Source organism: Buteo buteo, chromosome 5 (assembly GCF_964188355.1).
Source record: "Buteo buteo chromosome 5, bButBut1.hap1.1, whole genome shotgun sequence".
In the NCBI taxonomy this organism is placed as follows: Eukaryota; Metazoa; Chordata; class Aves; order Accipitriformes; family Accipitridae; genus Buteo; species Buteo buteo.
The window spans coordinates 1,353,028-1,375,618 of NC_134175.1; the positions used below are offsets into that span (position 1 = coordinate 1,353,028).

General features: G+C 49.1%; 1 protein-coding gene across 1 annotated transcript in view; it reads left to right on the forward strand.

Annotated features, from left to right (window-relative positions):
* The first annotated feature begins 835 nt into the window (after positions 1 to 835).
* The window catches only part of MEGF6 (multiple EGF like domains 6), a 128,864-nt gene continuing 107,108 nt past the window's right edge, over positions 836 to 22,591 (forward strand). The window contains exons 1-4 of the mRNA XM_075027135.1: positions 836 to 995; positions 3,606 to 3,740; positions 8,415 to 8,524; positions 19,540 to 19,644. Of these exons, the coding sequence (XP_074883236.1) occupies positions 910 to 995; positions 3,606 to 3,740; positions 8,415 to 8,524; positions 19,540 to 19,644 (436 nt within the window). The 5' untranslated portion in view covers positions 836 to 909. The remainder of the gene's footprint in view (positions 996 to 3,605; positions 3,741 to 8,414; positions 8,525 to 19,539; positions 19,645 to 22,591) is intronic.

Genomic DNA, 22,591 nt, shown 5'->3' on the forward strand with positions numbered 1-22,591 from the left:
CTGTCTTTCGAGAAACAAACCCGAATCATTTCTGCTACTGTTCTGCAGGGTTTCCCCCCTCCTCTCGTCGGGGTTGGCCACAGCTGGTGGGAGGGATTTCTGACTGTCAGCAAGAAAAGAAACAAGAGAGCATGTGAGGGGAAGGAGCTAGACCTGGGAAAGGCAGGAGGAAAATTTTGTTGCTCCCTTGAAATGCAGGGGAGCTGCTCTTAGTGTGCGTGCGCACGCAGGAGTTACTGGAGCCCGACTCTGGAGGAAGGTGGGGAGCTGTAGCAGGAGGATGGCTTCACCTATGCAGATGGGGTAAACGAGCCCCATCTGCCTGCTTTTGGAAAAGCCCTCAGGGAGGTGGGCTTCTCGGAGCGCAGGAGAGCACCCCTTCTTTTTCCTTTCCCTTGCTGAGTGCTGGTTTTTATATTGCCTTGCGAAGCGGATCACAACTCCGAATCGGCTAAACCCACATGGGGCTTCATTGCTGGGCAGAACCCAGGTCTTGTGAGCCACCAGCTCTTTGGGCTTTGTCAAGAAGCAAATGCCAGAAGGAAAAATCACTTCAGTACGCTTCATTACGAGGAAATGAGCATAAGAAGCCAGGTTTGGTTTTGGGAAAAACCCAGCGACAATCTGCACTATAATCATTTTCCATGGACTGAAGAAACTTGCTGAACTGAACCCATATGGGAGGAAGCATCTAGGAATGATAAATCTGCTCTCCCTGTGCAAGAATTCCCGTGTGCTCCGATAGCATTGTCCTTTGCAAGAAAGAGAGACGCCGGCAAGAGGGGAGCAGAAGCCAGCCAGGAGTGTCCTCCTTTGAGGAACAGGGACTCGCAAGTCGTGCTTGAGAAGGCTGTGAGATTCTCCGGCACCACTGGAAGCGACTTGCGGGGGGAGAGAGGAGCTGTTGCGATGGAATTTCATGCGGTGGCACTGTCATTCATCCTGGCATTGCGAATATCTTCTCTTGCTTCTGGGAACAAACTTCAGCCCCATATGTAAGTAGCAAGAAAAGAATACCGGAGTGTTTTTTATAGGGGAGGGAACTGTACAGCAGAAGCTAAATACAGTATTTTAAAATCAAGGGTGAAGGGAGGAACAGAGAGAGTGAAGGGGAGGGAGGGCTGGTCTGTGTTTCTTTATCTAGTACCAGATGTATGTCAAGGGGAATAGAAATTTGAAAAACTGGATGGTCTTTGCTTGTAGGAGGTAACTCACTGTTTTTAACTGAAATGGTGCTATTGTGTGCGTGCAAGAGGCGATTGCTGTGTAAAGAGTTTGACCTTTCTTCGCAGACCTGCTATTTTTATTGCACTTCATGTATCTCTTACTGCATGTTTCATTCCCCCTTTGGCTGTTACTCTAGCAGCATGATGTAGTTCTTTCTTTTTAATTAAATTTTACAGTTACAGTTTGGTGTTAATCGTTTGGCTTCCTTGGGAAACTTCCTTGCAAATTTGGTCTCCTGCCAGAAGATGATCTCTCCATGCAGGGGATTGCTCTGATTCTTTTTTGTAAATGAGCCCAGTGTTGCATGGTGTGTGAACGCCAAGCTACTCTCCCCGATGTTTTTAACTTTTCGGTTGAAAAGGGGTCCTTTTCAGCAGACAAAGGTTTTGGAAGAAGATGCCTTTTCTCCCTGTGTCAGAGATTTTGTGCTCCTGCCTTGACAAGCACTTTTAGGACTTCTTGGATGAGACACTAGAGATGAGATGTGTGCCAAAGTGTCAGAGAAAAGAAGACGCCAGCGCCTGGGCAGTGCTGTCACTTCCCAGAGGGCATTGCTGACGGTGCCCGTTACACACACCACCGCTCTCTGGGGCACGCAAGAACCTTTCTTCGCTGTAATAAATGACACCAAAACGGTGCCGCTGCCAACCTCGTCCTCGGGGTTCCTTTCAGTTCTGTTTCTGGCCGCGCAGACAGCTCGGAGGTGAGGCGCCTGCAGGCTAAGAGCAGAGGAGGTCCGGGGGTAGGGAAACACCGCTCTCCGCATCAGCTTGCAGCTCGCTCTGTACGGAGACACTCACGGAATAAAAGAGCTGCTCTGGCAGTCTCCATTAGCGCCGGGGACTGTTGTATTGGTGAAGCGATGTGTGCGGAGCTTTGCAAGCCAAACAGCTCGGCGGTCGCCACATGTGGGGACGACGAGAGGGGATTTTAGAGCAAAGCTAGAGGGGGAAGGAAACAAGCCATTAATCCCAAAGGCATTGCCAGGCTTGCTGTAACAGCGGTGTAATTGAACGTCTTGGAGCAGTCAGATGCCAGCTGCGATCTCTATGCTTCACCACGTCCAAATGATTTAGTTTAACTTGTTTTATAGAAAGTACCTTTGTGAAAACTCTCGGTCCCTTTTGAAGAATTGCAAGCAACAGAAGCAGTTCCAAATAACAAATGGCTCATAACTTATTAAGTCAGGGCCAAATGTTTCCCTCTTCATTTTTAATTAAAACTACGTATTTGGTGAAGGAGAGGTAGGATTAGAAAAGAAAGTAAGTACAAATGGTATTTTCCTTATTTTCTGACTCACTGATTTATATGTTTTCACTTTACTTACTGGAATTAGTCTTGCAGCCCTTAGCTCTGAATGAGTGAGAAAGCATCTAAGACAGCAAATTGAATTCTGATTTAAAGCAGTATTAATAAAATGATGTATCATTTCTAGTAGCAGAATAATTTTTCTTCCCAAACGCTGTCAGAAGATGCAGCTATCATTGGTGCTTGCAATGACAATAGTCAGGAAAAATGGGCCCCTAGGTGCAAAGAAAGCATATGCTTCCTTTGTTAACTGAGAACAGACAGAATGGACAGACAGCAATTATTGTACTACCACGTCGTGTAGGCTGCTGCCTCTTTTCTGATCCATCCTCTCTGTTTTAAGGCTGAAACTTAGCCTAAACGTATCAGTGGAAAAGCACTGCTGCAATTTTCAAGTGGACTGTAGAGCGACCCAGGACCTAGAGGTACGAAATGTCAGCAGCTTCCCTATCTCGCTGAAGTTTGCTACGTTGCAATGTTATAAAACCATATCGCTGTAGATTTCTGCTACTGTTTCTGAGCCTCGTCGCCGGCCGCGGGTCTGGAAGTTTGTGAAGGGGGTTCAGAGTGGAGCAGGCTTCCCGTGTCTGCCACTGACTCATGGCGCGGGATTACTCAACGTGTCCCCTCTCTCTGTGGCAATTTTCCATCTATGAATATGGGTTTGTGATGGTCACCTTGTAGTTTCCAATGTTTAACTGATTCACGAAGACCTAATGACATGCTTCTGAGAAACACAGATGATACGATTATACTGTATGTTTTGTTGCTGCCAGTGCCACGCTGTTAACGTGCTATCTGCTCCCAAGAGCATCACATCCAAGAGTTTTTGGGGGAGGTGGATAGGCTGCACTTGACAACTGCTTGTGGCTGCCTGACCTGGCAGATTTCTTTTCCGTGTGCTGATTTCATTAAATGAGAGGCAAACGCTGTATATGCATAAGATCTTCCTGCTTTTTCAGTAAGGAAATGAAGTTGCCCGTAGCAGGCGCCCGTTTAAGCGGTGGAGGCGCTGCGCCCTTCTCGCAGCAGCGTGCAGACCCCTTTACACCTCTGTTTCTCTGTGCCAGGCCAAACGTCTGCGCGGAGCAGGAGCTGGCGATCGTGGGGCACCGGCAGCCATGCGCCCAGGCTTTTACCCGCACCGTCAAAGTGTGGAAGCAGGACTGCGGAGGACAGCGGTGGTGCACGGGCTACGAGCGGAGGTACGTCTTCTTCCTTCGAGCTTGCTTTGCTCCTTTGCGTGATGGAAGTTGATTCCTTCTCGCCAGCAGCAGCGGGGAAGGGAGCTTGTCGCTCACTTTTGCTTCTGCAAAGGGGAGACCCCACCGTGCCGGCGGTGGCCACGCAGCCGGCAGGGTCTGGGCACAGGAGGTGAGGGCTGGGAAGAGCCGCGCGTGTGTGCCCATCCTGCTGCCCGGGCTGTAGTCTGGCACGGGAAACGGGCTCGATAACTGCTTGGTACCCTCCGAGGAGTCCTGGTGACCAGACAACACGGCTGTGGATCTCCTCAATCCCCGGCAGCTCTCCAGGGAGAGAGGAGAAAGTACCCAGCACTTGGTACCTGGCCTTCAGTGGGTCTGGCGTTAGGGTAATAAAGCAGTTCGTTTAGGGGTCCATGTAACTGGAGAGCTGCGTGCAGAGAGAGACATGGCTCTGAACCCACAAATTAGCTGTAAATAATAGAGCTATTTTATTAGATATTTTTCTTGGCTAAAACCAGGAGACTACGAGAGATTTTGTAAACTCTATGTGCATCTAACTGGAGGGGTTTCTGACCCTACCTGGCATCTTTGTGACGCTAAGAGTTTTTCAGCTGTTAAGGAATTCCTGATGGGAAGATGTATTGCTTTTGTTCGAAAGAAGCTTTGTCATTGTGGTTAGATGTTTCTAGTCTTCTGACAATGTACTACATCTGTTTCCTATGATCGTGCCATGCTAATGAAATGACTTAATCACACCGCATGCATTATTCTTGTATCTTTAGATGTCCCGGCTTCAAAGCAGAGGTATCTCAATGCCTCTGTAGTCTTACACAGCTGAAGGCAGTAGCTGGGTCCAAGTGAGGTTTATTGTGCAAGGTCTAAAAAAAAATAATGAATGTGGCCACCGTGCAAACGATGCTCCGTGAGGATGGGTGACTGCTGACCTGGTGGTGTTTAGCTGGCTTTCCTGCGGGGTCATCGGCTTCCCTTCACACCGTGAGCAGGACAGTGCTCAGGTCCACCTCAGAAGAGCGTACAGCTCAGCAGAGTTAGGCTTGCATGGGCAAGAAAGGAGTTCGAATGTACTCCGAGCACAAAACTTGATGTGGTCGTTCAGCTAATCGTTGTATCCCTTGAGTCACCGACTGGCCTTTACTGGGAGCTGGGAGACCAAGCAAGGAGGGGTTGCAGAGGGCGGGCTATGAACATGTGCAGCAGTGCAAATAATGAATGCACTTTTCTTACCTACACAGCAGCCAAACTGCAACGTGCCCAGTCTTCTTCTGTACTCCACCTGCTTTTCCGGCCTCATTAGGCAGTTACAAGCCTTTACAAAATAATAATGATAGTAGTAGTTTCAAAGAAGCATCTTGGACTAGAGACAGCTTTTAAGTCTTGACTTTAGGAATTCCTCCTAACCTGTAATTGCCAGTAATTATCTTGGTGATGATATCTGTGTAGTGGTAATAAAGGAGCAAACAGAGTCCGTCTTATGACCATGTTTTAAGAGAGGACTTTGAAATGATAGGTGCCCTGTCTGCTTCTACTTCAAAGGCTGGGAACTCTTCAGACCCAGCTGTCCCTTTCGTTCTTTAATGTGTGTTTTTGACATTGTAAATCAAGGAACCGAAAAGAAAAAACTTACTGTCACACTTCGTTATAAATATTGGAACAGCCGAGTGCTAAAACTCCGTTCCTGATGAAAATACAGAGGTGAAGCCTAGAGGTCCTGCGAGGGATTTCACCCAAGGAATTTTAAAAGCTGGACAGTAAAAGGACTATCAGCAGAACTTTCCTCAGGCACGATTTTGTCCTGTAACCCCTCACTCTAAACTTCTTTTGGGAGTTCCCATCGCAGCAAGCTTATTCCGATAGATGGAAGATCTCCTGCCAAGCTCCCTTGTGCTGAGCAATTGAGGGCAGCGAAGCGTGCAGTTTCGGCATTCACGGGGATGCTACGCAGCCTCTGTCTCACCCGCTGGAGCTGCTCCAGTTGGACCCAGCTCCGGCAGCACGGGGCTCAGGAAGCATATGAACAGCTTCAGGATCTGGCACTCGCAGGGCTGGCCTGAAATTGGCCTTGGTGCCTTTGAGGTCATGGACGCAACTAGGAAAATCCAGCGTGTGCTCTTCCTTGCCCCGGTGCTCAGTGTTTGCTGCCTGGCGAGGAGCAGCGGTGTGCGGGGGCTGAAGCACGAGCCGCTGATGTGCGGGGTTCGTAAGCGTTAGAGCTATCTTCCTAACACTCCTGGGCACGCTTGGAGCACTGCGGGCACTGCTGCAGTCCTGTTGCTCTGCCTAAACTGTAAGCGGAGTTTAGGGGAGGTGGGCAGAGGAGGGAGGATGGCCTGGGGCAGGTAGGGTCGGGGGGCGGCCGAAGGGGGTGCCTGTCTGCTGAGTTTGTGCTTTCCAAAACCAGTAGCATTTGTTTTTGTAGGACTTGTATCTGCACCTAGAGTGCTGGATTGCAACGTTTCCTAAAAATAATAACAAACCTTGCTCCACACCCCCAGGACACGAGCGCTGCTCATTCAGGGAACCAGTGTCTGCTCCTCCGCGGAGGAGCTGAGTGTCCTCAGGGCTGCGCTTGTTGCTGTTCCTGGTAACGTGCTGGTTTTGCTACTGGTTGTGTAACTTTCCCGAATTAGGTAACGACAGAAGGTAGCTTTGCTCAGCCCTCAGTAACGACACTTGGAGGAGTGACGGCCCTGTCCCAGAGGGGCTGGCAGTAGATTTTCAGCAGCAGGACACAGCAGGATTGTAAAGCCTGGGTTCCATTAGTTCTGGCTTATTCAACATTTTCTGTGCCAGGGACTCCTTAAAACACAAAAGAAAACAGAAACGTTGAAGATAAAGTATCTCCTATGCGGTTCTTTCCAGTCTGCGGCATCCAGATATCCGCAGGCAACAGAGGCTGTCAAAATATTTGCATCTCCTTTAGACCCCACTTGGGCTGACTTAAGGGTGTGAAGTGTCCGGTCAAGCTCACCAAGGCTCGTGGAGATGAGGGTGTGCAGGGTTGGGGCTGTTGGGGGCAGAAAGGTGGCCAGGATTAGTCCTGAGCCCTCCTACATTACTATTTCCCAGAATACCTTTTCCTCCTCGTTCCTGAGCTTACGCAGGGCAGAAGGAGAAGGCTGCTTGCTGCCGTGCAGTCTTTCTCACTTTGGATGAAAAGGACGGTGTTTTCCAGACCGGCCCACGCAGCGAACGCTTGTTGCGTTAGCACCAGCCCGCACCCCTCGTGTCCTCTTGCGCTCCCTAATGCACCCTGCCCATCGCGTTAAAGCCCTGGGCTGGGCTGGGGGATAGCCCTTGGTACCAAGGGGATCCAGATGGATGTGTGCCTGATCGCTGGCTCTTCTGGTGCCTGAGAGACTGTAAATTGCTTTCTCAGCTGCTTCTGGAACACGAGTATTTCCTTCATCATTTGTTAACAGCTCGTACAAAAAAATTGGTATCTGCTTTTATTTTTCTCAGCTGTGCTTCCATATGCTGGTTGGCACCAAAAAGGAGCTGAAGGTTTCCTTCATGGGAATAAATGGTTCACCATTATTTAGGGTTTTTGTAGAAACACTCAGATGAAATCAAACAACTAGACTGAGTTAGGATAAATATTTTCGGTGGACATGTACAACACATCTGCTGTGCCAAATATTTGTTGTCATTTGTCTGATTTGCTTTGGTGGAGTAGTTTCATGTTCTGCCAAAGGAGCTTTTTAAAAATCGGCTTCAGAAGTTTTATCCGTGTTTCGATTTTCACATATACACAACATCACATTTCCAGGAAAGAAGTGTCGCTTTTATTTATTTATGCTTCAGATCAATCCCTGCTTTAGTACCCCAACTCCCACCCTGGAAGTAACAGGTAGGAGTTGTTAACGGGACCTTCAGCTTCTGCCTGAGCGCAGCATCGTCTGCCAAACCTGCACTGGCTCTGCCGAGCGTGGGGCTGCGGCCGCTGCTTCTGGCGAAGCGGCTGCGCCGTCGCATCCTGGTACCGTGCTGGGCTGGAGAGGGCTTCCAGCTTTTTCTGGAAGATGGGAGAGATGTGGTCACGCGTGTGGCGCGGCCGGTGTGGTGCTGGCTGCAGCGCTGGGCTCGTCGATGTTTAGCTGAGGGTTATTGCAGGGTGCAGTGGTAGGAGAACCGAGGAGGCGAAAGCCCTTTCCATCAGAGAGTCAGTTCTGTCAGCCTTAACCAGCCTTGCTACGTAAAACACAACTGCACGGAGAGCTTTTTGAGTAGCTTGATATTCCTGTTGGGATTCTGATGATTTTTTAGCTCACCAGCCCCTTGAAGAGACCTGCTCATGCTCACTAAAGCTGGACTGAAATACCTGTTGCTCTTAAAATTTTAATTTCCTTTGTTAACAAGTAGTTTAGGAGAGGAGCTCAGAGCTGTGAAATACTTTAGAAAAGGAGAAAGGAGCCAGTGGTGTTATGAGGACCTGGACACTCCAGTCTCTCGTGTTCCCGATTAAAGTAAATTAAGAAGCATTTGCTTAGCATCAGCGATCATTGCTAGCCCGGGTGGAAAAAAATGTCAGCAATTTTGAAAACCAAATTCCTCATTTTATTTACATCCACAGTTAGAGTTACAACTTCTTTCCAGTTTCCTCGTTCTGCAGGAATTAACGTTGCCTGGGTGGTGTCTCGTTTCGTTGTGTTTCAGAACTGCGTATTACACGGGCTACAGGCAGGTGTACAAGGTGAAATACCAGACCGCATACAGGTGTTGCCCAGGATGGTCCCAGCTCGGAGGGGATGCCGGCTGTCTCTACCGTAAGTATTGCGCTGTTCGGATGAGATTCTTTGTTTGCTGCTGTCAGTATTGGTTTGTTGGCTGAGGGTGCTCATTTCAAGTCCTGTGCCTGCAGTAAATGCTATAAATATGCCTTTAAAAAGAACTGGGGGTTTTTTTGTTGTTTGCTTCTGGGTTTTTATTTTTATTTATTTTAGCTGTGTGTCAGAAAGATTCTTCTCTGGCTTCCCAGGAAGCGCTGTGTGTTGCTTTCTGTCTTTGGAGAATTTCCTCATCACAGCATGAAAGGGTTTTCAGTCACATTCATTTATCTGGTTGCCAAATGCTACTAAACATTTAAAATCAAGCCCAAACTGGTGTTTCAGAGGGTGCCATTGGCAGAAGCTCTGGAGAGCTGTAATCCAAGCCCTGAGTGGACTTTTCATTCTAAAAGCCAGTAATTGCTGTCTGTGTGATTGAACGTGCCGGTGATGGCTAATTTGCCGGCTAGTTGGTCTTACTCAGCGTTCGTGAGAGCTGCTTCCTTGGAAGAGGCGGCCTTTGACTAATTGCACCCAGGCTGAGAAATTGGGCTTCGGTGCTGTGCTCCAGCAGGCAGTGAATTTTGCCTGGCAGCGCGCGGTCCCTGGTTGGAATGTGCTCCCTGGCCATTCCCTGCTCCTCACCCCGAACCGCAGCCGAGCGCGGGATTCCTTCAGCAGCTCACTTGTAAAGGGGCGCGACTCCTCAACTCCTTTGGAAAGGTGTGTGTGTCAGGTACTAGTTCTGTTATTTCTAAGACTCCCTGCACTTGAGATACCCCTGCCAGAGGTTAGAGATCTCTGCAGTCCTCCCCTTCGTCTGCTCCCTCGTTCAGCCAAAGGGTGAGCATTCGGGTTCAGGACCGGTGGGATCCCACAAGGGATGTCGCAGCATCAGCCTCAGAGGAGAAAGCAAAGTGCCAGCACAGGTAAAGTGATGGCACTTAGAAGGTTTGAAGCGGAGAGCCAGAACTTGAGACTTTCGGATTCTGTGGCTGGCTTTCCTCCTCTCTTGTGTTTGCTCTAGTGTAATTCTCTGCAAAACAGGCATGAGAGGATCTACTTCCCAGCTGTGCAGGGAAGCTGCAATATGTATTCAGATTTGCGCCTAAGTCAGGCTAGGGATGTGCAAATGTTAGTATATAAGATGATTTTATGCTCTTATTGCAGAAGACAGAGGCAGCATTATCCTCGTGGGCCCCATATTCCCACCTCCCCCTCCAGGCTGCACTGCTTGACATGGGAGGCGGATGCTGCGTAGCTCCCGGCTCCTTCCCCTAAACACAGCGGCCACATCCAGCTGGGGAAATATTTAACTTTAAACATTGCTTTTGACATGTTGAGACCAAAGTAGAATCTTCTCTTGAATCAAACAAAGGTTTATCTGAGCGTATGTGTAGAAATAAATGTCACCATCAAGGCAGAATCGCAGACGCTCCCCGTGATATATTATTAATTCTCGGCCCAGTTGCATAGAGGAGCTCTGATCTTTTCTGAATTAGGCTTTGGAGGTGCGCTCCTACCCTCACCATAGAAAAGCAGCTTTCGTTTTAAGTAATAGGCAGGCGAACCAGCAAAGCGTTTGGGGTCTGACCTGCCTTGCCGTCAAGGGAATGAAAGCTAGCCATGTCCAACTCCATTGTAAAGGCGCTTTTGATTGTAATTGACCTACAATATAGGAAAATGTCTCCCACAGCTAGTCATCTTTTGTTCTGTAAAGAGGCTGCGTATACCTTCCTTGCGCTTTGATGCTTGAAGCAAAGGTTTTTAAAAAAAAAAAAAAAGTGTGTCTACCAACCAATCTTTATTCTTCCTATTCAAAAGCCTGCAACACAGGAGAGCAACCCCACTGTGCCAGAGGAAACTCTGTGGATGCCTAATAACCCACTGTCAGCGAGCAGATAATAACCTCAGATGAACTCAGAAAAGTGCGTCCTGTAATGATTTTTCCTGCCGAGGAAGTGAGTAATTCCATCCAGGAAGGAAGCAGAGAAAAGGAAATAAGGCTGCTCAGGGCACGCTCTTAAATCATCATCCTCATCACCGGGACCAGCACTCAGAGGCTGGGCAATGGTCTTTGCCCAACTGCTCACTGCAGAGTCGGTCTGGAATAAAAAAGAGAGGGAGGTCCGGTGGCTTAAAACCTCTTCACTAGAAATTTTGGCATGGCAGGAGGGAGAAAGTAGAAAGTAAGAGCGTCACTGGTGTGATAGCGTGGAACTGGTGTTTATGGCAGAGAGGGTTCAGGTTCCAGGGTCAGAGGTTGCCTTGATCATACGTGGCATAAGCTCACAAGGAAAGCGTGTGTTGGATTTCCAAGTGCCTTTCTGGAGCTCGCGTTCTAACATCTTTATTTTGGTATTTAATTTCTTGTAAGTCTTTTTAATACTCTTGTGATGCTGAAAATATAAATGTTCCCCCTTCTGTGTTACACATTCACCAGGAGACACGTGTGTTTCTGATGCGTGGGGCTTTGTCTCCCTTCAGCCAGTCAGACCCGGTTGAATACCATTAACTTTAAAACCAGGACCGGGCTGTGACATTATGTTTCTGGGACGGAAAAAATGGGTATTCCTATAGCTCAAGTGCAACGTGCACGACAGGGACCTCATCTCTGTGGGCCCTCTGCACAGTCAGGGGCAATTCCCGAAGGTTGTTCAGGGCAGAAACTCGAGTTACATCGCTCTGTGAATCATCTTCTGCATCCCCTGAGAGCAGCAGAAGACCGGACACCCGGTTAGGTGGCTGAAGTGGGGCCGTGGGGCTCTTGCTCCCCGTTTCCAGACCCCCCCACGCAGCCGGTGCTGGTCTAGCAGCAGCTGGATGAGCATCCCGCAGGCTGGACTGAGGCAAATCCTGCGGGATGAGCCAGGAGTTTCTCCCCTGATCTGCAGGCTGTCCTGGGGAACGCTTCTGGTTTCTCTGTAACTCAATCCTCGTCCTGAGGGGCTCCCAGCTTTTGGTTTGCAGGGGTGTGATGACTTTTCCTGCTGGTGGCCTTGACCTTAGTACGAGCGTGTTCTTCTGGACCAGAAGAGAGTGTAGGAAGGGCTGGCAGGGGAAATGAGTCAGTAAATATTAGTGAACTGCTGAGGCAGGGAAACATAGCCAGGGCACTAAGTACCTTAGAGGATTTTCTATTTTGTGTATAGCAATCGCGAGTCAGCCTGCATTCACTGGCATAGCTCTGCTGAACGCAACAAAGCTGTGCCAAAATATGTCAACGGGATTTGTGGCCCTTCCTATCTGTCTTCAGAGATCACTGATCATGTTCCAGGAGTACAAAGGTGGGGAAGGCCATCGCTGTTGACAGCTTAATTAGAGCTGTTGGACACGGTGTGGTGGAATCTCTCCAGTAAGGACACCTTATCTCGCTTTCCCTTGGAGCCTGGCATCTCTTCACTGCAGGGCTCTCTTTGCTCCATATGCTGGACTGTTCATCACTTTTCCTTAAAAATGAAAAAACCCAACGCATATGATGTTTTAGTAGGGGAAATTTTCACCACCGTAGACTTGCATGTAATCAGCCAAAGCCTGCTGCTTTCTTCTTGTTTGAACGTGACGTACAGTCTGACACGTGATGGTGATGTTAAACAGCATTATGAACTGGGAGGTCCCAGCACTGTTGTGGGTAGCGGTTCAGTCGAGTTCTTTGGGCTCACAGAGCCTGCGCTGGTGCCTGGAAGGAGAGAGCTTGTCCCGTTGCAGCCACCGTGCCGAGCGTACTCATTGTTTGCCTGGGTTGGTGGCTGTCTGTAGCAAAAGAAGGGTTGTGCTCCTTTTCCCAAAACGCAGGTTTGTGTCTCTAAGCACTTACAGGTGAGAAAATGGCCAATATGGAGCTGCGAGGACAGTACGCAGTGACTTGGAGTGCGTGGGCTCTGCTGGGAGCAAATAAATTGGAAAGAGATGGAAAATTTCATAGAAACACCCTGTAAAATGGCGCCGAAGCCAAGCGATCTGAAGACTAATGGCTCCACACAGACCTCACGGGTCTCAGAGAATTTTTGATGTCTTTGTTCCTCTCCTACTGTGACATTTGAAATCATGACAGCTGTGCTTGCTCGTAACACCCCCTGAAACTGTCGGATCTCACCTTGTAAAGGCAGGGCGCCCGGTTCCCTTGCAGTCTGCCTGCTTTTTGTCCTGTCCCTTCTGCTGGTGGAGGAAGTGTGAGGGCTTATTGCGTTTCCATTGCCCTCTGTCTTGGAGCATTCATCCGCTCAGTCCCATTTGGGAAGGAAAAAGGTCAGAAGTCAAGACACCCTTTGCATTTTTAGCATGGCATCAGGTCCTTTCCCTGCCTGATTACTGATAGATTGACTTTCAGACTAAGCTTCTCCATTTCAAGTGGCCTCTGAGATGCTACTTAAATTCCACGTGGGTTCAATAACACAGTTAAAGCCCTCGCTGGTTGGGACGAGGAGCCTGCCTGTCTGGTAATGCCCATGATCTCTACTTCCAGTGGAAGATGTTGAAAAGCTGAGTCCCACCAAGTCCATAGCTCTGGATCTGCATGGAGGAGCTGGCATTTGGCCGCAGACAACAGACCTGTGCTCTTGGGCCAGCCCCTGCCACATCCAGAAATGACGCCGTGAGGCAGAAGCGCACTGAGCAGAGCGATAACTATGGCAGAGGCTAAAGAGGAGGCTGTTACTGATTTAGTACTGGTGACCTTGTCACAGTCGCAGTGTTGCCTGTGAACTGGGCAGGAGGTGCCAATGCCAGCTCTGCCTTAACCGCACGCTCCTGCGGAAAACACGGGCTCTTCGCTCGGGCTGGCACAGCGGCGAGACCAGGGAACCTGCGTCCCGGCTGGGACTGCTGCTGCGGAGAGAGCATGGCTCTGCTGCCGAGCGGGATGGAAATACCCGAGTCGAGTTTTCATGAGCTAGCTCAAGGAAATGGAATAGCCTAAGTGAGCGCAGCCTGGCCAAGAAGGGGTTTAGCCAGCTCTGGCCGTCATGCAGCCGGAGAGTTTTGGCTGCTGGGGCTCACGCGGCTCACGCTGCCTGGCACCCTGCACCACAGTGCGGTTTGCTGTTCGGATACCTCCGGGGAGCTACTGGGGGAGCTCGGCTTGAGCTGCTGGTCTAACGCTTCGGCTACCGTCCCGAGTTGTCTTTGTCTTGAGTTTTTATCCAGCCCTCGCTAGGATCACGCTTTGCTCTGATTTTTAGCTCAGGCAGAGGTAGAGCCTGGCCCTAGGTAAAGAGGGAGAATTAACGTTCATTTGGTGAGGAGGTGGGAGACACGCTGAAAACCCCTCCGAGCATTCCCAGGGGTTGAGTAGAAAGCAGTTGAATTTTAATCGCCTCATTAAAAGAGAAACTTTTATGAGTCGCAAATGGCCTATTAAAAGGCTCCAGAGCGAGTTACCCTGCGCTGAACCGCGTTTCTTCCTGCCAACTCCGCTTAGCTTTAGCCTATCATCCGGCGAGCAGGGAAAGAGCACTCCGCAGGCACGGCCGAGCCCGGCTCGCTGCAGAACCCCGGGAGCCCGGCCGCGCAGGCAAGCGTGCACAGGCACGCAGGAGCCGGCTGAGCCGGCGTCGGGGGGGGAGCAGCTCCATTATTTGCCGTACAGGTTGGAAGGCTCGGCAGGAAATGTGTTCGGTTAACAATTTAATTTCCCTATTAGGCTGGCTTTCCTTTGTACATCACCTCTTGGCTCCTGGAGGCCCATTGTTTTGTCAGCTGAAAGGCTTTGACTGAACTTCTGAACCTTTTGCCTGGGATCGAGCTCAGTACCGGTTAAACTTCTAACGTATGCTCCCCTGGGAGACCATCTTTGTCCACGCAGAGGATGGCCGTGTTGTACTTCGGTGAGCCCATCCCTTGTAGGAGAAATGTTCTTCTCCGCCACTCTTCCTTTTAAATCAGTCTCTTGTCTCTGACCTCCCGAGAATCCCGCCTTGCTAAATCCTCGCAAAAGCCATTGGTGGGCCTTTCAGGCAGAAGGAGGTGATGCTTTCCGTAATTTATCCTTTCTTTCCTGTTTCCCAGAACAGTGTTGTTACCCTTTTCCCAAATTTCATTGCATTAAATTCTGTCGCTCTGAATTAGGAGCTAGTTTGCAGAAGGCTTGGAAGGCGTAGGGGAGGGAGACCCGCGGGCCCCTCAGCCCCACTGGGCTGGGAAGTAGGTTATTATGATTTCCACTCTGTATGTGCCAGCCTGAAGCACAGAGCAGGGAATTGTCCAGCTCATTCAGAAATCTGGGGCACAGCCAAGAATAACACCCGTATCTTCTAATCCCCGATTTGTGTCGCTGCAATTGCTTCTAATATTTTCCATTGTTGTGCTTTGGGTCTCGCCAAACTGCCTCTGAGGGCTGAGCACTGCTGGCAAATAGGGCATCGTGGAGCCAGGCTGAGCTTTACTGCGACCCTGTCTAAAGTCTGTTTTTTAGGTGATTAAGGTGAAGGACTCAGGAAAAACCAAACCACCTTACTATGCAATTTGGCCACCCAGTCAATTCTATCTAACCGCGTTGAGGCCTGAAGGAAAGGAAAAAAGCAGAAGATGGCCCTTCTCGCAAGACCGGAGCTAGAAAAAATTAGGCTGCAGCCCTAGAAAATCTTGGCGCTTGCCTGGAGATGGGAAGTTGCAATGAAACGCTCCTTCTGCCTTGCCACGTGGGAGGATGCGCCCGGGGAATTGTTTGCCATCACAGGCGTCGCACGGCGTGGCTCAGCTGAGCGGGCTGCTGGTGAAAGAGTTTCCCAAGTTCCAGTGTTCTGCACCAGCAGGCCAGCACGGGATTGATACGGGATCGCCGTGGTCCCCCAGGATACGTGGCTATGAAAAGTGACTAAAACGTTAGATGAGAAGATAACTGGATTTCTGAAACTACATTTCATCACTGCTTCATTAGTTTGGGTAGATGAGAATTTGGACTTCAATGCTACCTTTGTATTACTAAATGCTCTTTTTTTTGGAGGGGGGATTTGAAAAATCATCAGGTCCTTCAAAGAGCCAACACTGAGGCTCAAGTATTTCAGCTCTAGTGCATTTAAGGTGCAATGCTGGGGGAGTTTGGATATCAGTGAGAATGAGACTTGGAACGAGCTGAAGTTACTGCTCAGGCTGGTGAGCTGGAGCTGGGTCAGCTGCAAGGGAGCGCCTGCGTCTAACAGCCGTGCCTAAACCCAGGGTGCTCTGGCAGTCGCATTGTAAGAGAAGTGACAGAGCAAACATCCTTAAAGTAGGTACGTAGCTTTGTCTAGTAAGAGTGTGTGTTTTGACAGCAAACGTGCACGTTTGTAGAATGTCATATTCACCTAAACCTGCACAAAACCTTCTTAATCACCGCAGACTAGGCGGAAAGCGTTGTGTAAGTCAGTATCGAGATCTAGCACAGAGGAGAAACTAGGTAGTAAGTTGTGATTCTGTAGGAAAAAACAGAGCCAGTATTTGATACGTGGAGGATTCAGTGGTAGGAAGAGAATAGCGGGCAACTTAGTAATGTGGTTATTAGATTTCCATGTAGAGTAGGTTGTAACTGATTGCGTTATGATAAGTTATGTAAATACCCGATGGAATAGCACCCAGGGGTTGGCCATCACCAGGGTTTGACCCAGTGATTTGACTTTCACTGAGCCCCAAAACAAAGTGCTGATTTGTCTCTCTCCCCACTATCGTCAGGAGGCAGAGTACTTCAGGCAGCTTCACGCGAGCCGTCGATGAGCTTTGCGCAGCTGATGAAACCTTTCAGCATTTAGGAGTTTTGAGGACGTGAATCTGCACTGCACTAACTACATCACCATCGTTATTTAGCGGAGAGGAGGCTGGAGGTGAGGGTGGGGAGAGAAAAGGGACCTGCCTTTACTGCCCGCATAATCTCTTTGTGTGACAGGGGATGCTAATACTGCCAAAACATGATTCCCACTTGTGCAACTGCTAGCGCACTGCTAATCAGGAGGGAAGGAGGTTTTTCAGATGTGGCAAACTGACACCCACAAGTTTTGTGTTTCTTTTGTGCTTGTAGTACCTGCTCTTTCCCATCTCTGATTTAATGTGTATGTCTTAAAGTTCCAAATGATCTTTGAAAATGCGTTGGTAAGGTTGCAAATGTATCTTCCTGTGTGCACAAAGCGTCCTGCCAACGTGCCCCAAAAATGCAAACACTTCCTTGCACTGTTTCCATCTGTGATTCCTTTTTCTTCTGAATCCACAATTGGTGTTTTGGAGCAGACACGGAATATTTTGTGCCAAGTATTTGGAGCCATTTTTGAAGGCTGCACGGGGTGCCTTTCCTCCCCAGTTATAATGACACAAAATGAAATGTGTAATCACAGACCTGTTCTTTCTGTTACTAATTAGTTACAGCTTTAGCTGGAATGGGAAGAGAAACCAGGGGGGCTCCCAACTTGCAAAGAAGAGGGAAAAGTTATGGACAGCCTGCGTGTGGAAACCTCAGTCCAGTGAGCACTGTTATAATTGTTTCCAGGTGGCCCCGTATCATACGTAGGTTTGTAATTTAATCGTGGGCTTTGTTCGTTCAGTCGGTAACTGCAAAGGTGCTGTTTCATTGCCGGCCTTGAGCAGGGTCCAGAGTTTTCTGGATGGGGACTTCTCCACCAGCCTGTGCCCAGCACCGCACTGCCCTCCACGCCGACCAGTTCTGCTGGTGGCTCTTGGGGAGCTCACTGAACACGCTTGAGGAGCTGACATTCAGTTCCCAGGCTGTACCTGCTGGAGGTGTATTTAATTCTCCAGCTTTTTCCTTAAGGCAGAAGGGACATGCAGAACTGGCAGCCTTGCAGCTTTAGAGAAGAAAAAATGGTTTTTCCAGGCTTTTTTTTTAATTGATTTATCCATTCATTCATTTATGTAGCCTGTCTGCACTCTTGAGCCCAGGTAACATTAACGCCGGAGATGCTGCTGTGTTGTTTTCCCATGTGATGTGAATTTAGCGTGAGGAGTGGCAGATGTGTCACGAGAGTGGCCAGGAGCACGCGGGACTCTGCAGTCGTTCTGAAGTGTCTCAGGCTCTTTCTTTACAAAGCAAAATCCTTGAAAACGCTCTTTACCCTGACCCCCGCAGTCCAGTTTTTTAAAAGGAAGCGTGACTGCTGAAGTTTTGAGGAGAGGCCAGTTCTGATATTATTCGGGAAGGTGTTTTTCTCAAGTCCGACGAATTGCTGCGTGTACGTGTGCTGCATCGGGAAAGCCAGCTGCACCTAGCTGGGGCAAATCCTGACCGTGGGTCTGGAGTGGGGGTCACTAGCTGCCTGTGACCACCTTACACTAACCAGCGACTCCGCTACCCCTGTGTGTGCCTTGGGATTGGAAGAACCCCTAACTCTCCTAGCAGGAGAAAAACATTGCACTCCTTTTTTCCCCCTATTGTTTCCACTAAAGCAAAGCCAAAGACAAATCTCTTCGTTGCTTCAGCAGAGGAGGCTTGGCATCTTCCTAGGATGCAGTATATGTCTGCAGGTTGATGGTTCACTTATTCTGTTGGCAAGTCGCTCCGGTCGGCGCCCGTGCCGGGCAGCAGCCTGTTTCAGCCAGCACACGGCCACAGTAAATCACAAGCATAAGCTGCGCTGGGGTCCGTCAGCGTTTGTCTGCTCGCCTGTGTTCCATGCTCTTTCTAGTAAGCGTGTGTTTCTGAGCCAACAGGTTTTGGATTGCCGGGTCCGTCTTTTTGTAATTTCAGCTACTTGAAATAATTACGTTCTCTGGATCCATCGACTGTATCAACAGGACATGAGGGGCCCTAACACAGGTGATTGTGCCACAGTTGGCAGTCGCAGTGCATTCCTTCCCGGGGTGCATAAGCTGTTACACGTGGGTCCCGTTGCTGCTCTTGGCCCAGGGCTGTCCACAATCCGGCCTGGGCTGAGCAGGATCTCGGGGTAGGCGAGTGGGAACTGCGGGACCGGGTGCTACCACGACATCTCTCGCACCATGGAGAGAGGTGAAGCTCTTTTGGCTCCCTTTACCTGGTTCCCCACGGCTTTTGTGAAGCGTATTCCTACCCAATCCCATTGTTCTTGGATTTTGTTACAGTTTGTTCGATGAAAGTGAAAAGGGAAAGAAAAAGAGGAGGTGCAGGAAAAAGAAAGGAGAAATTGGCCGTCAACACAGCTATGTCCAGATCAGTGAATAGAGAGAAAATTTCATTGTCTGAATCTTTAAATGGACTGAAAAAGGAAGATAGGCGCTTGTTCTGCGTCCTTACACTTTGACAAAGCACAGCACGCATGACAGCGTCACTCATTGACGTTTCTCCTTTTGAGATGAGCATTTTCTACTGGGAAATATAAAATATTGGCTGCATTTCATGAGTTACGAGAAATATACGTTTCACTTGAAAAACATACCCTTGTTTGTGGTTTTACGTAGATGATTTGAAAAGGTGAATTTCAGAAGCCTAATTGAGCATTTGCTGTCTCTGTGTACATTTTACACTTCACTTGGTGAGAACAGAGAAATGTGGCTGCTCAGGCTTACTTACAGTTTAGCTCTATTTCATCCTCTCGTCCATTCAGAAGGTGACGCCACATTTGGGTAGCCAGCTCACCCGGGAAGCTCAGCGCAGAGGTGGAAAGCAGCTCCTAGTGGTTTGTTCCTGAGAGGTGCCTCCAGCTGCAAAATAACTGACTTACCCTTGTTGCCACAAGGTCTGATATGATTCTGCACGAGTAATTTTCCACCTATTTTACCACTTATGGGCTGGAAAAGCATCATTTCGTCAACAACCCTGCAGCTCTGCTGCCATTTTCCTGTGAATTCTCACTTAGCCACACTTTAAGACAAGCCCTTAGACATTGCCTAAGGTACTTCACCTCCTGGCCTAAATTTTGAGAGACTTTGTGTACTGTTTGAGTATCGCGTTGTCAACCAAAAAAGAGTCGCCTTTCAAAAATGGTTCAACGATATTTTTTATAACTATTCACATTTGCTACAGGGCTGCAGGAACTTAATCGGTGAACGGGTATTTATTAGTGCATGTATGCTTCTGATTGTGATCTCAGGAATTATCCTCTCCCGCCTCCTTGCAGCTGTCTGCAGTTACGGGGTTTGTTTCAACGGTGGAAACTGCATCGAGGGATCTTCGCAGCTCTGTCACTGCTCCTCTGGTTTCCAAGGACCTCGCTGTCAGTACGGTAAGCAGGCTTTTCAAATTCTTCCTTTAATTTTGAGTCGGAAGTGGAGAGGATAAAGAGTGAGGGATGCCCCGATATTTTTTTTACCCTAGCCCCTGTTTTATCTGCAAAACTCCAATAATCTGCTCTCTACTTTTTTTGGCCACTGTTTGTAATGCTTGGGGAACTTGGACGTTGGGAAAGGAAATGCTTATCATGGCTTGCTGTGAAACACAGCTCCGTACTGTACAATAGCCTTTATTCCTGGCTGCCATCAGCAGAGGGATTTGCTGGAATTGGAGAAGGAAGCTGATTAAAGTTGGGTCAAACAAAGAAACCCTGGGGTCATGGCCTGTGGAGTGAAGCTCAGCCTGGGGGAGCGTGGCAATGGGCTGCCACATCAGAAAGGAAAATAGTTAAGCTCTGACTAGCTGGATCAGTTGTATCTTTGGCTCGGCTTTATTTTGGGGCTGCTAAGCTTTATTTAGTTAACCTTCGTGCAATATACAAATTCTCTCTTGAAGGTTATTGAGTTTCCCGTGTTTGGTAATTCAGAGATGTTCTGATTTGGTAACATGATAGTCTATGGCAAGCAACTGCTAAAAACTGGAATAGTTCTCCATGCCTCATATTTGGTAAGAGAAAATGTGCCTCGTACTGTTGTAGAGAGAAATGGCTCTCCCTTTCTTCCCTCTAACTGCCGAGTCTGCAAGGTACAGGGCAGTCACGGTTACTCAAACTGTCTTTAGACGATACTGATTTGTAACAGCAAATTAAATAATGAGACTTCTTTTTTTTTTTAACCATCTGTAAGTGTATAACTCTTCCTTCAAAGACATGTGGTTCCTTGCTCTCTCCGAAAAGGAGGTGGGTGTATGGAGGTAGGGGAGCTGACATTAGAATAGCCCTCAGCAGGAGCTGGTCTCTTCCCACCAAAAGGGCTGTTGACTTTAGGCTCTATTTGTTCCTTGCTCTTTCTTTAATATGTATTGATAACTGGAGTTAGAACTGTGTCCGTTACAGTCGGAGGCTTTCCTTGCACTCGGCTGGGACACTGCCTCGTGTGTGACAGTTACGAGTCCCCTGCCTCTGTTCCAGTGGTCCACAAGTTCTCAGTTAGGCAATGAAGCGATTTCCTTGGTGAGAAGAATTAAAAAGAAGCGCCCGGAGCCCGGGTGTACAGATCGTGAGCCTGGGTGCTGCTCTCTCGCTGCAGGGCACCCAAACCGGAGCTACTTGCAGAAACGCCGGCTCCGTTTGGCAGCAGCCGGCCCCTCGGCCAGGCTGGTGTGGTTTCGGTGCAGCCTGGGCTTTGTCAAGCACCGAGATGGCACGGACCTCTCTGACACAAATCACAAACCCCTCCTGGAGCATGTCTGAGACATGTCTGTCAGGGCGGTGGGTCTGCCGCATCTCTGCTCCAGCCTCCTGCTACCAGCAAGCTTTATCTCTGGGCACAGCGAGGTGGGACATCTCTCCCAGGCTGGCTGTCCTTTTCTCCACGGCATTTGCAACGGTGTCATCCGTTGTTAACACCACCCGCTAGAAATACAGGGCGCTCTGTCCCGTGTTAAAAGCGGACTGGTGCTGGGGGACGGTGTGACTTTCTGCTTCTCTTAAGCAACACGATGCGAGCAGTTTGCAGCCCGCCGCGGGGACTGCCGTGCCCTGCCCAGATGCAGCAGGGTGCGAGTTTCCCCGGGATGAGCTCCATGCTGCCGGAGTCAGGTCTAGCACTGTGGAGCCTTGCCTGGCCCCAGCTGCCGCGGGAAGCAGAGTGATGCCCAGAAAATGAAACAATCCGGCTTTAATCCACCGCTTGCTCAAAGCTCTGTGGCTGTTTTAAGGCTAACGGGTTACATCCTACATTTTAAGTAAGGTGAAGAGGATGCTGCTTAGTATAAATACAATTTGCAGCTTGTTTTGCTTTTTTGCTTCAGGTTTCTACAATAGTCACGCTGCAGACCCAACAGTAACGTGAGTCCAAATTATTTATCCTCCCAGTGACACTCTCCTAACTGCGGTCTAAACACGTTACCTAGAATACTGCTTCCCTCTCATCCTTTGATCCCCGAAGGATTGGAGCTTGGCTAGTTCTTGGAGGTGTACATGATCCTGCACTGCTGCATAGGTTCATGTTTGCACATCTTATGGGGTTTTCTAGGAAATAAGGAGTCCTTAAATTGTCCCTGCAATTTTTTCATCATAGCTTCTCTCGTACAAATTAATAAAATAAACATTGGGCTTTTTCCTGCACAGAACCTGAAAGGTAAGAAACATTTTCACATTTGGAAATGTTTAGCAATTCCCACAATTACAATTGGTTCCAGTTTTGAAGGTAAAGCACACGTTTCTGAGACCCCCACCAAGTATTTTTTTGAAAGGGAAATGACTGGCTTATTTTGGAGGGGAAGAAAATACATCTGTAGTTGCACTGACGTTACCCGCCTTGGTAATGAGGGACCCAAAGTTGGTGCTTTGGGTCTTCAGAGGTCAGCCCATGGAGGGCTGAGGATTAGCTTTTATTTTTCTGCCCTGCCAAGCTTTCTGCAGGACCAGCAAAGGAGGGCAACAGCACGGCGGTGTGCGAGCCCTCGGTGTGGTGTGCGAGCCCTCGGTGTGGTGTGCGAGCCCTCGGTGTGGTGTGCCGCCTTCGCACGCCGCCCCGGGGCTGCTCAGGAGAGGGGAGAAAGGTGGGGGGCAAATGGGGCAGGAGGGGATTGCTGCGACCACTGCTGTGGGTCACAGCTCACCCCCCCCCCCCCCATTAACAGGTCCTTGGTGCAAGAAGCCTTTCCCCTTTTCTGGGGAAAAGGATGCTCTGATCAGATGAGAGGTGGCTGTTAGCCAGAAAAATTGGAAAATTATAGTCCCTGGTTAAAAATCAGGTGTAGGGGAGCCTCCAATAGTTGCAGTTTGGGCAATCATGTAAAGTATGACGGTGTTTGTGCCTTTTGGAAGGGATAAA